Source organism: Scyliorhinus torazame, chromosome 13, assembly GCF_047496885.1.
Source record: "Scyliorhinus torazame isolate Kashiwa2021f chromosome 13, sScyTor2.1, whole genome shotgun sequence".
In the NCBI taxonomy this organism is placed as follows: Eukaryota; Metazoa; Chordata; class Chondrichthyes; order Carcharhiniformes; family Scyliorhinidae; genus Scyliorhinus; species Scyliorhinus torazame.
The window spans coordinates 56,363,039-56,376,036 of NC_092719.1; the positions used below are offsets into that span (position 1 = coordinate 56,363,039).

The window sequence follows — 12,998 nt, forward strand, 5'->3', positions numbered from 1 at the left end:
TGTGCAAGTGCAACTCAGCCTGACCCACTACCCTCACCCCCCTCTCTTTGTGTGCAAACCTTTTCCCTTCAGCTACTTATCCAATTCCCTCTTGGGAGGCACAATTGAATCTGCCTCCACCACACTCTTAGGTTGTGTTAACAGGTTTTTTCTCATGGGAAGCACGGTGGCACAATGGTTAGCACTGCTGCCTCATAGCACCAGAGACCCGGCTTCAATCCGGCCTTTGGTGACCGTGTGGAGTTTGCATGTTCTCCCTTGGGTATAAGTTCTCCCTGTGTAGGCCTGGGTTTCCTCCGGGTGCCCCGATTTCCTCCCACAGTCCACAGATGTGCAGGGTAGGTGGATGGGCTGTGCCAAATTGCCCCTTAGTGCCCAAAGGTTAAGTGGAGTTGCAGGGATAGGGTGGGGGTGGGGGTTTCGGCAGGGTGCTCTTTCGGGGAGGGTCAGTGCAGACTCAATAGGCTGAATGACCTCCTGCACTGTAGTGATTCTGTGATTCTATGTTGCTATTGGGTCTTTTGCTAATCACCTTACATTGGTCTTCTCTAGATCACAATTTTTCAACCAATGCCAACAGTTTCTCTTTATCTACTCTGTTTGGACCACTCATCACTATATCAGTTCTCTCCTCTTCACCGTCTCTATGGACAATAGCTCCAACTTTTCCAATCTATTTGCATAACTGAAGTTCCTCACACCTGGGAATCACTCTCGTAAATCTTTTCTGCACTCTCTCTCTAAAGCCTTAACAATTTTCCTAAAATTAGGTACATTCCTGGACACAATACTCTAGTTGAGGCCAAATAGTGTTTTATAAAGGTTTGTTATGGTTTCCTCGCTTTTGTATGCCATGCCTCTATTTTTAAAGTCCAGGATCTCGTATCGCCCTTTTAACCACGTTCAACAATTTGTGCACTTATATCCAAAGGTCTCTCTGTCTCGGAATCTCTTTTAAATTGTCTCCCCACCAAAATGTATAACTTCACACTTCTCTGCATTGAATTTCGTATGATGTGTGTTCACTCCTTTCACCAGTCTGTGTCCTCTGAAAGTCCATCACTATCCACCTCACAGTTCACAATACTTTCAACCTTTGTGTCATCTGCAAATTATTAAATTGTGCCCTATCTAAGCCATTAAAATATATCAATGAAAGCTGTGGTCCTAACACCGACTGTCAGAGAAACCCACTATATACCTTCCTCGAGTCCAACAAAACAACCATTCGCCACTGCTCCCTCATTCATGAATCCTCTGGGCGGGATTTACTGACCGCCCAGCATTTCCCATTGACAGCACTCCTTGCCGTCGGGAGCCCCGTGTGCAGACGAGGGACCGGAATTTCCCGCCCGCGTGAACAGCCGGTAAATCCTGCCCACGATTTTTATATAATTCTGTCAGCGTTACAAAATGTAGATCAGTAAAACAAAGCTTGGGGGCACTTGAGTGTGTGTTGTAAGTCACTTTGAAGGGCAAGTACATGGCAAAGCCTGCCCCCCCCCCACCAGTTTTCCCGTTCCTGTTGCCCCTTTCTCTCTGGTCAGAACATTCTTGATTTAAATACCGGGGACCTCATTGAAGGTTATTCCTGTATGATTGTCATTTTCCATGTAGGCAGACATCCCAGGCAGTTACTGATGGAAAAATACATGGGGCGGGAGTCTCCGGCCCCCCCCCCCCTGGCTGCCATATTCTCTGGTGCCGGGGTTTTCATGGGGGCAGGAATCGCGCCGGTCGGCGGCCGCTGGCAGCGGCCCCCCCCCCCTGGCGATTCTCCGGCCCGCGATGGGCCGAGTGGCCGCCCGTTTTCGGCGGGTCCCGCCAACGTAAATCACAACAGGTCCTTACCGGCGGGAGCTGGCTCCACAGGCAACCTGCTGAGTCCTCGGGGGGGCGCAGGGGGGATCTGGCCCCGGTGGGTGCCCCCACGGTGGCCTGGACCGCGATCGGGGCCCATCGATCCGACGATCCGCGGGCGGGCCTGTGCCGTGGGGGCACTCTTTCCCTCCGCACCGGCCGCTGTCAACCTCTGCCATGGCCGGTGCGGAGAAGAACCCCCCTGTGCATGCGCTGGGATGACGCCAGCACACACTAGCGCTCCCGCGCATGCGCCAACTCCGCTGGCCGGCGGAGGCCCTTCGGTGCTGGCTGGCATGGCGCCAAACACTCTGGCGCCAGCCTAGCCCCTGAAGGTGGAGGATTCTGCACCTTCGAGGCGGCCCAACGACAGAGTAGTTCACGCCACTCCTCGGCGCCGGAGTGGCCCGCCCCACTAGTTCGCGCAGAATTCCACCCAGGATATTTGTCATCAGTAAACTGTTTCAGTCAGCAACAAAAAAATAGCGGCAACAAAGTAAAACGACATTTGGTTAGTGTGTCAGTCTGTATCAGGGTACTTTGTGGTCTGTAACATTGGTTGCCATTATGTCTCTACAACTGCCTCACGGCGCTGAGGACCTGTGTTCGATCCTGGCCCCGGTCACTCTCCGTGTGGATATGCACATTCTCCCCGTGACTGTGTGTGTCTCACCTCCACAACCCAAAGAGATATGCAGGGTAGATGGTTTGGCTAAATTGCCCCTTAATTGGAAAAAAAGAATTGGGTACTCTAAACTTATGAGGAAAAAAATGTCTCTCCAACTGATGCAATGTGACAAACCAGCCTAAGAGTAACATGGGCTTCTAAACTCTCATGTGCTTTCATTTCACAAGATTTTGGCATCCAGTGAGTATATGGTTTCACTCACAATTTGTAACCCAGAAAGGATTATCATGGCCACGTTAATTCCAACGATCTTGGGTGGGATTCTCCGCAGCCCCGCGTCGAAATCGCGTTTGGCGTGGGGCAGAGAATCGATGTTTGTGTGGAAATCGTGCCCGGCGCCGTTCCCGAGATTCTCCGGTTGGAGAATCATTGGGGGGAGGAGGCCTCTGTCAGGATTACGCGGCGTGGCTGGGGGGCCATTGACAGAGGCCCCCCCAACGATTCTCCAAGCAAAACAGGCCTAGTTCCTGATGGCGTGGCTCTACCCACGTATTGCCGGTCGGCGGCCGCCCTGGTGGGGGGCAGGGAGATCGAGCACTGGATGGGGCCTCATGGGCAGCCAGGGCAGCGATCGGACGGCTTGGATCCACGGGCGCGTGCCATCTCTATGTCGGTTCGCGGTCTGAGTCTGCCATGGCGCGCGGTGCGGACATTGCAGGCCGCCGCCGTGCGCATGCTCGGACTCCTGACCGGAGGTGGGGGGGCCGTATCCGCAGCCAGAGCTGCGAGAAGCACTTCAGGGCCCTGCTAGCCCCCTGCAGGTAAGTGAATTGCTCTTGACTTTTTTAAGGAAATCCAAGAGTGAAACGCCAGCGTTTTACACCGGCATGGGGACATAGGCCATTTTTGGAGAATCTAGCTCGTTTTCTACATCTGTGATTTTGATGCTTGAATGTCGATAAGGTACTTAAGCAGGCATGTGGAATGCTTTATTTTATTCGTCAAGACACAGAATATAACAACAGAGAAGGTTATGCCAGAACTGTATGTTATTGCATTGCATGGAGAGGATACAGAGAAGATTTATGAGGATGTTGCCAGGCACGGAAAATATTACCTCTGGGAAAGATTGGATAGGCTGGGGTTGGTTTTCTTGGAGCAAAGGAGGCTGAGGGGAGATTTAGTTGAGGTGTATAAAATTGAGTGACCTTGATAGAATACATAGGAATGACTTATTTACCTTTAGCAGGGTGATTAAAAGCCAGCAGGACTTGGATTTAAAGAAATTGGTGGAAGGATTAGACGGGAAATGAAGAAAAATTGCATCCCCCACCCAAGCCGGTGATAGAGACCTGGTGAAAGGTCTGCCTGAAAGGGTGACCGAGGCAGAAACTCACTACATTTAAAAAGTAATTTGATGCCTATTTGAAGAACAATGACCCACAGGGCTATGGATATAATACAGAAAGGTGGGATTGAGTAGCGAGTAAGGGCAGGAGAACCAGTAGAAAGGGGGCTGGGGCTGGGGAAGGTGGTACTATTTGTGTAAGCCATGTTGGCTGGGATTTGTCACTGGTGGGGGGGGGGGGGGGGGTGCTGGTTATATTGTTTTGTTCTTGATGGAACCTGATGTTTAAAATTGTTAAAATTATAAATGCCTCAATAAAATATTTTCTTTAAAAAAAATGAATACAAACTCCCTTGTCACATAAGGAGTGGAACAAGTGTATTTTGCTGACATTTTGGTATCTAGTAATTGTACCTTTCTGAATCATGCTGGACTCCACACATTTCAATGTCTACTTAGGTGGGATCGTAACATTGACTTTATGGGCGCTACTCTCCTCCTCCACGCCGGGTGGGGGAATCGCCGGGGCACCGCGCCAACGCCGCCCCGACCCCCGCGCACGATTCTCCCACCCCCGGAAATCAGCGGCGCGCAATTCGCACTGGGCCGCTCGGAGAACCGGCGAGCAGCGATTCTCCGGCCCGGGTGGGCCGAGCAGCCGCTACGACACGACAGGTTCCCGCTGGCGCCGTCCACCCCTGGTTGCTGCCGGCGGGAACTCTGCGGGAACCCTGGGGGGGGGGGCGGCCTGTGGGGGAGGGAGGGGGGCTCCTTCACCGGGGTGGCCTCCGATGGGGTCTGGACCGCGATCGGGGCCCACCAATCGGCGGGCCGGCCTCCTTCCGGCACGGCTCCAGAACACCAACGCCATGTTGGTGAGGGGCCGGCGTGCGTAAGACGTTCCCCACGCATGCGCAGGATGGCTGCCCCGACTGCGCATGCGCGGGTTGGCGCGGCGCCCATTTGGGCTCCAGCGCCGTGCTGGCTCCCTGTGGGGGCCAGAATAGGTTGTGCCCAGGCCCTGTTCGCGCCGTCGTGAAACGCGATGGCGTTCACGACAGCACGAACACTTGGCCTCCATATCGGAGAATCGCCCCCAGACTCTGTGCAACCTGAGAGTATAAAAAGATTCAAAATGTGATCAGTTGAAATCTTTGCAAAAGATGCACATGGACCCAACATTGACCTTTGTTGATCTTTACCTTGATTTCATTATGAATTAGCTCTCATAATAATTGATTCATCATCTTTCATGATCCAAGAATGTGTAAAACATCATTTTGAAACTAGCACCATTCTAGATTGTGTGATAATCTAAATTACCCCCTCGTTAGTTTCGTTGCTCATTAGGACACTAAATATTCCAACATCTGGAAAGTCCTTCCATAAACAAAAGTGACACGTGATTGGGTGCTAAGCTGTTCATGTGGATGTTCAGGAGCACACTTGTTGAGAAAATAATGAGTTCAACTGATACACGAATGTAATTCTCAATTCTTCTTGAGATCAAGCAAAAGCTTTCAGTACTCAGTTTAGTTAATTTATATTCAATGTGTTGATGGTGTCAACTCTGCATACCCATGATCGACAAGATTTTTAAGGGAAACAGTATTTCTGAAGGTGTGAGGTTCAGTCTGAACAAAATAATAGGCTGACATTCATTTCCCATGACCACATTGTCTTTGGAGCCAATGGATACAATTTACATCACACTGAAATTCTGGAGGTCATGTGAGCATTAAGTGAAGAAGTATGTTGCATGTTAGCTAAAATAAACTATTTTTCAAAGAAAGGTATAATAGGAATTCAGTTTGCAAATAAGAAGCTGTGTTCTTAATCTGCTTCTGGCAGTTCACAATTAGGATGTGCTTTTTTGATTAGATAAAGCATTTAGCTGAATATTAGTTAACCTGTGGCCCTCAATACATATATATACCTCATGCCAAACTAATTTGAGTGAAAGTGTCCTTTATTGATTACTGGCTGTCACAAACAATAGTGAAAGCAAGAATTGTGCTTGGCTGAACACAAGTAAAATCCATAGAGAAATGTAAAGGAATGTTCTCCAAGGTGCTGGAGGTAAGTTATAAGTCAGTCCTACTTCTGCTGTGAGTGAAACATTCCCAGATTTACTGGAAAAGCCTGGTACGGTCTCTTTTGCAAATTTGTGTTCAGGTAGGATGGTCTAAAGACTAATGACAATCTAAAAATGCATTACAGTTACATTTGAGACGATAATGTGGTTAACAGTGTGATGATTATGATGTTTTAATAACCAGCTTGAGGCAGGTTGCTGCTGATTTGGTCTGGGTGGAATATTCTTCTGCATGCTTGTGTTGATCGTACAGTTAAACTCATCGCTTTATTTAAATGGTATCAGAATATGGTACATTGTCCTGGGTTTTAACAGATATGAGCAGCAGTTGCTTGCTTTTTTCTTGTGTAATTAGTTGAATGTTGTCAGCTGTATAATTCAAGATATGGTTGACTATATGCAGACATATTAATCCATTTTGCAGTACCTTCCTGACGCAGCCTTCCTGTGTTGTACGTAAAAAGATACCTAGCTCCTTCACCAGATTCGCACAGCTGCAGAAGTAGTGAAGGTTTAAAGCCAAGGAATTAAATCTTCATTTATAGGGATGCATTTCCTGGCATTTCATCTGAAAACACTGCAGTGAGCTGTCAGAAGAAGCTCGAGCTACATTGTGTACAGGGATCGTCATTTAAATCCACAAGAAATAGACGGGAGGCTTATTATTTTCTGTCCAGAAAAATTATATTATAGAATTGCAGCTTGTCTAGTTACGATGATTCATTAGGACAGAGCATAATTATTCTGCTAATTCTATAACCACATTGCAGTACATCATCTCTGTAGGATTACCTCCCACTGCAAGGTCGTTGACGAGTTTTGGAGGTTTTTTTTCCCTTTCCCTTATCTTCAGCTTTCTGGGAGGATTCTTATTTACATCACTGAATCTTTCAGGTGTTGAAAATTAACCTTCTGGGTCACAGAAAACGAATCCTAGCGTCACTTGGAGACAGACTTCACGACGAGCCACCTCAGAAACCTCCGCGAACAATTACTTTGAGGGTAAGCCATTTTCATGCAATGTTGAATTAATACTGCTGTTCGCATGAAATGTAGCACGGTGTAATTTTAATTAGCACATCTTAGGCCAATCTTCAGCACTGGCATGTATCATTATTAGCTGCTTGCCTCAGTAATCTTTCCTGTTCCATGACCACCACCAACATTCTTTGTTCTGTATGTGAGAATATTCCCTGAAGATCTTCCAAGCAATATTGTGAAATTAAGAAATGGGGGGTGGGGGGGGAAACTCATTTCAGTATTTTTTTTATTGTTGTGACCTTTTGTTCAAATGTGGGCTGCAAAATATCTGTCAAATCTTTCAGTGGGTGTCAAAGAAATGAAAATCAATAACTGTTCTCATTAAAAAGTAAATTCTGTTTACCACAAATGGCAAAGCCCTTCATCTCTGATACTGGGATTCAGGTAGCCACCGAGTCAATCTTAGCAATAGTCTGCAGCACATTAACCCTTCCTCAACAGAACTGACAGCATTTCAAATCTGTTCCACACTGATTAACTGGCTTCTCTTTGTAGACTTTTCAGGGAAGGGTGCTTTTTAAAAATTGTTTGCAACATTTTCTGCACCAGAAATTTTAGAATGATTTGTTGTTCATCTCGCTCTTTATCCTCATGCTATTCAATTACTTTTTCTGCCTGATTATATAGGACAGAATAAGCTTAAAGGTTGCACTGTGGAAATCTTTAGTGAGTGGCTCATATCCTACACAGGAAGCAAACCCTTTAATCACAGGGAAGGATTTTTGCAGAACGGTAATGGATTGCTGTAGTTTGCGGAATCTGGCATGTTAAGGTCTCGGCGAGGCCCTTCTGCTTGTTTTTGATGGAGCAGCAATTTAATCTCTATTTATGGAGTTGTGCAAGCAGCTTCACATTTTGGCTTGTTCAAATGTTTGTTTCTTTCACACATTCAACCTAAAATGCCGCTGAAGCATTGATGGAGAGGTGCTTCTCGGTTCTGGTCTGATGAAAGTAAAGGGAACCCTTTCAAGCAATTGCACACTTTTCAACGTTCAGTAAAGAAAGATAACACACAGTTGTCAGTTTTGTAAAAAATCAACATGACAGAAATAAAATTGGGGCAGTGTGTTATTTACCAGTTGCATAAAGGTTTTTTAAAAGTTCACTTTAAATTTATTTGATTTGAAAAATATATATATTTCAGAGTATATAATTTACCATCAGTTCTCAAACGGAAGTATCAAATATTAAAAGCTTGTTAAAGCCATGTTATGCCATGGATGCTTTGTTTTCAATTGGAGTTATTTATAAGTGCTGATAAAATAGTGAATAAAAATCAATTCCTATAAATCTGAAAGAAAAACAGGGAATGCTCAAACTGGTTATCTTCCAGTTTCCAGTTCTGTCAAGTCAAAGGCTATATATTGGAAACATTTGCTCATCTTTTTTTGCGAGTACTGCTGTGTATTTCCACCATATTACTTTGTTTTAAAGGGCATTCTGTTCGAAACAGAATCAGCAGGACAAATAACTTTCCAGGCCATTGCTCAGGGATTCATAGCAAAATGCCCACAGACCTGTGCAATTTACATTGAGCTGTTTGTAGATTCGAACCTACCTCCCACTGCTGGGAGCGAATGTTGTTGATTCTCTTGCAGACCACTAGGTGAAGCAATATGCTGTGATAGGACCCTCCATCTTAGAAGGAGGGGGCAACTGACAAAAGAGTGGTGGAAGAAAATGCCACTCATTTTAGGTGCTATTCAGATTGGATCTCTTTTTATATCAATAGGTCAGTTGTCCTGAATCCCGCAATGCCATCTTGCAAGATGATGTATATATCGTATCTTGGATGGTAAGTCACCTCACTGTGAAATAAGCTGGGCAACATGGACTTGAGGCCTTCTCCCCCCCAATAGAGTGCAAGTATGCTACTTAATTTCTGATGCCTGCCTCCACTGCAGGACGTAATTACTTCTACACCATACTTTTCCCAAGGAGCAGTTAACTCAGAACTCTAGTGAAGGGCAGATGGTCTGTCCTTCGTTCCTGCCTAGCTTGAGATGAAACGGGCTGTCCAAGTTCTGTCACTCTTTTACATGTTGTCCTGAAATAAAATCATAATTTCATGTACATATTGTAGGAAACGTTATGGAAACACTTGTTTTAACGATCATTTTTAATCCCTGAGATCATTATTTGTGATTTAAAGCAATTTTGCTGCCATCTGTCTTTCTTTGCAATGTATTTCGCCTATTCCTTTATCTGCTGTATAATGACCACCTGCCAACAGAAAGTGAGCACATTCTGCTTCCAACTGATCCAAATCCAGGCCCTTATTAAGGGAACAGTTTGTGAGTTACTGCATTTCTGGACCTTATGCAGTTTGCAATACGCAAAGGCTAATCTGACAAATACAAATGACCTAATTACAAAGATTTGAGAGATACTGTCATTTCATTGAGGGCACCCTGCTTGCTCATCACCCCACTCTAATAATGAGCACGTAACACAATATTGTAGTCCTTAGATTAGTGATTTTCCTTTTTGCATAATATCTGTCACTGAATTCATTTTGGACAGCCTTAGGGTGCAAAGGGAAACAAGGAGATCTAGGTGAAGACATAGTATCCTAAAAGTAGTTCTCTGGAAACAATGTGATGCAAACTCGCTTCCGGATACCTGTCCCTGGGAAACAGATAATAAATCAGAGTCTTTATTGTGGCTTTCATTCAAATTGTGTCTGTTTCATATCTTCTGTAGTGGACTATTTCTTTGACATTATGCTTAATGTAAAGAACGTCCATTTGTCAGGAAATAGGTTTTAAGCAGTTACTTGATTAATGTCATTCTTTGATGATTAATCTGATCTCCCATAATTGACATTCCCTGACCATCCATGGAGGAGAGTATACCAAGTGTTTCTTTCTCCCTATTAATGGTAGACATGACTGGAGTAGCAAGTCTAGTTCCGGAAATATAATGCTGTTGCTACTTCCACTCTTTGGCACAGTGCCAAACCTAGTTTTCCTTTTTAGTCTTGGTCACCTTTTGGAAAAGATGCACCAAGGTCTCTGGAAAGTTTGAATGAGACTTGGCTTGCAGTGCTGCAGATAATTCGCATCCAAAGTGGCTGCAGTATTCGGGAAGAGACGACTGCAGAAGTAGCCAGCACCATTGACATAAGATTGCAAGATTATTCATTGTACTAGATAAATAAATCCTGATCCTAATTTGCATACTGCCCTTCTATGGCATCATCTGCAAACACAGGAACAACTTAGTCCAATCCTCCCTCTCAATTGTCACCCATGACTCCAAGATATGTCAGGATGCTTTCCAACTGGCTGTCTGAGGTGGTGGGTGAGCCATAACTTTCTCTAGCTCAACATGCATAACAGCAAGACCATTCTGGTTGGCCCCCGACAGAGAATCTATACTCCTGGCATCAATTCCGTCCCCTTTTCAGCCATTTACTCAGTTTCAACCTGACAACATACAACTTCAATGCCCCGCAACCCTGAACTGAGCTTCAAGTTTCACATCAAGTCTCACATCAAGTCTATCATTAAGAGTGCCTCCTCCTACCTTCACAGCTTAGCTGGCATAAGCCCTTTCCTTCCACCCTCAAATTCCCTCAACTGAATCCATCATCCGTACCTGTTAGCCAACTGATGGTGTATGCAGAGTGCAACTCCCCCGCAACTCTTTCACTTCTATCCAATTCCACCCTCCAGTTATCCATACTTGCACCACGCTTCATTCATACTTCAAAGTATATTGACTTCAAAATCCATCTTGCCCCTCCATGGTTTTACAACTCCCACCTTTTAAAATCTACATGCACACTCTCATTCTCTGCCCAAACTTGCCAGCATTACTATCTCTCTCTCCCCTTCCACGCCAGAAGCCACGCCAACATCTGGAACTTGTAACTGTGCTTTCAACCACATCCCCAAATACCCTGTTACCTCCCCCGTCCTCGCCCCACTTGCTTCATATTGGGTCGTTCAAGACCTCCAGGACACCCTGTTCCATGAAAGTGGAATAAAATTAAAAGTTATATTGTTTACATTTATGGTGCACCTTATTATGTCCTCAGGACATCCTCAACCACTTGACAATAAATAGATTACTTATTCTTTACTGGAATAAATACTTTCTATTTATCTGCTGTGTTAATGAAGGCAGTGGAGAGGCAAATAAAGGTCAGCATTTTGCATATCTAAATTTACAAGTTGCCGAATTTGGAGAACAAAGATTTAGTAGTTACAGTGTATCGGTTCAGAGTGCACTTCTGTCAAGGAACACTGAATGTAACATTCTGCTGATTATCCAAGACAACAAGATAGCAAAACAACCATTAAAAGCTGATCCTTTCCAGGACCTTTGTACGGTCTAATTAAAATGTTGATATCAATGAGGGACAAAGCAGATGTAACAACAGCTTTTCCCTGGGCTTTCTGTTATTGAGTAAGCAGCCAATGTGTAAAACTAAAAACAAAATCCTTTCTCTGAACAGGCGCTGGAATGAGGCGACTAGGAGCTTTTCATGTAACTTCATTGAAGCCTACTTGTGACAATAAGTGATTATTATTATTATTATTATTCAACGAGCTTTGTGAAAAATAAGAATTGACTTGGGTGATTGCCTATCTCAATTTTTTCTGACTCTTTCATCACAGAGTCTTGAAAAAAGTGTCTCTATAACTCAACCAGACTTATTTTAGGTGGGAACATATTGTACAGTTGATCAGAGAGCAACACATGCCAATAGGGGCAAGGGTAAGATTTGATCCTCTTTTATGCAGTTTACATTTCTGACCTCAGCTATATTGTTGTGGGGAGACATATAGCTGAAGCCAGACGCTACCTCGCAAAGTGTTCAGAGAAGTCAGAGAGGAGAGCCACCCTGGGCCATTGCCGCATGTCTATTAGTTAAAATAATTAATTATATAGCCAGGAAGCAAGGTGGCAGGAGGGCGTTCATGATATACGCAGTTTGGGAGTCCAAAAAAACAACTTCATCATTGGAATACATAATGGGAACCATGAGTCTTAGTTTCATAAATATTTAACCTGAAGGAGCGAAGAGAGGCCAGTTTGTCTGTCGCATTAAGGAGCATGTTACATAAGTTTGTTCCATATACATTTGACTTCTACCTTCAGAATCACATTTTATACCATTTTTGTGTTAATGCTGAAATAAATTACCTAAAACAGTTGTTTAATATTAAATCTATACCAAATAGCTCTTGCTAGTTTATTGGTACTATGCCAAGATTAAAACTACCTGAGAGATCCTTTGATTTGCGATAGATTATTTAGGTGCGAGGACTGTAAGTATGTTCTGAATGTTTCATCAATTTGAAATGCTTAGCTTTCACATTGATGAACAACACAGAGGAACTAAACCATTAGGGCTGGGAGAGATTCAGTTAACATAAATCATAACATTAATTAATGCGTTGCTATTTGCTTCTGGAACAGGACCCTGGGAACAACACTCCTCCTCAACTTTCCCCATCCCTTAGCCAAAGCACTTACACTGGTGGCTCTCTTGATATCCCCTCTTCCCATTTAATGATGCAAGGGGACGCAAGAAGGCGAATCAATGACAGCTACTTTGAGGATATGCCTAGGTCAAAACTGGAAAGACAAATGGCTCAGGTAAATTGCATTGAATAACATGCAATAGGCTGTTAATCTTGGGTTCCCTTTGCACTAGTTTGGCTTACTTACCTCATAATTGATTATTTTCTTTGTAAATTTGTTTGTCATACTGCACTCCAGCATTACCTGCTAATCTAGCAGTTCTCTCTCTCTCTTTTATAACTTAGTTAAATAATAATAATAAACCATCATTAATAATAAAAAACATTTTTTCATTCAGATTCTCACTGGGATATGATTTTTCTTTTATTTTAGTGAGTTGTAGAGATTTTCAGCTTGGTTTGTAAGATCTTCTGGTATTTATGTAATTGTGAGAGTTTGTGCTTATTTAGGATTCCAAGCCTAAATGAAATGGGAAGTATGTCTTTGTCTGCATAATGGAAGTCGCTGCTTTTCATTGTAATTCTGTATGT

At 44.2% G+C, this 12,998-nt stretch overlaps 1 protein-coding gene across 19 annotated transcripts in view; it reads left to right on the forward strand.

The window, feature by feature from the left end:
- The window catches only part of anks1b (ankyrin repeat and sterile alpha motif domain containing 1B), a 1,303,035-nt gene that overhangs the window by 1,251,061 nt on the left and 38,976 nt on the right, over nucleotides 1–12,998 (forward strand). For 12 of the 19 annotated variants that reach the window (XR_011934063.1, XM_072471544.1, XM_072471547.1 and 9 more), the window contains 3 exons: nucleotides 6,826–6,933; nucleotides 8,705–8,767; nucleotides 12,403–12,582. Coding sequence is in view for 18 of the 19 variants with exons in the window: in XM_072471544.1 (XP_072327645.1) it covers nucleotides 6,826–6,933; nucleotides 8,705–8,767; nucleotides 12,403–12,582 (351 nt within the window). In the remaining variant the exon portion in view is untranslated. The remainder of the gene's footprint in view (nucleotides 1–6,825; nucleotides 6,934–8,704; nucleotides 8,768–12,402; nucleotides 12,583–12,998) is intronic. The other 7 variants (XM_072471551.1, XM_072471562.1, XM_072471561.1 and 4 more) reach the window with 3 other exon arrangements.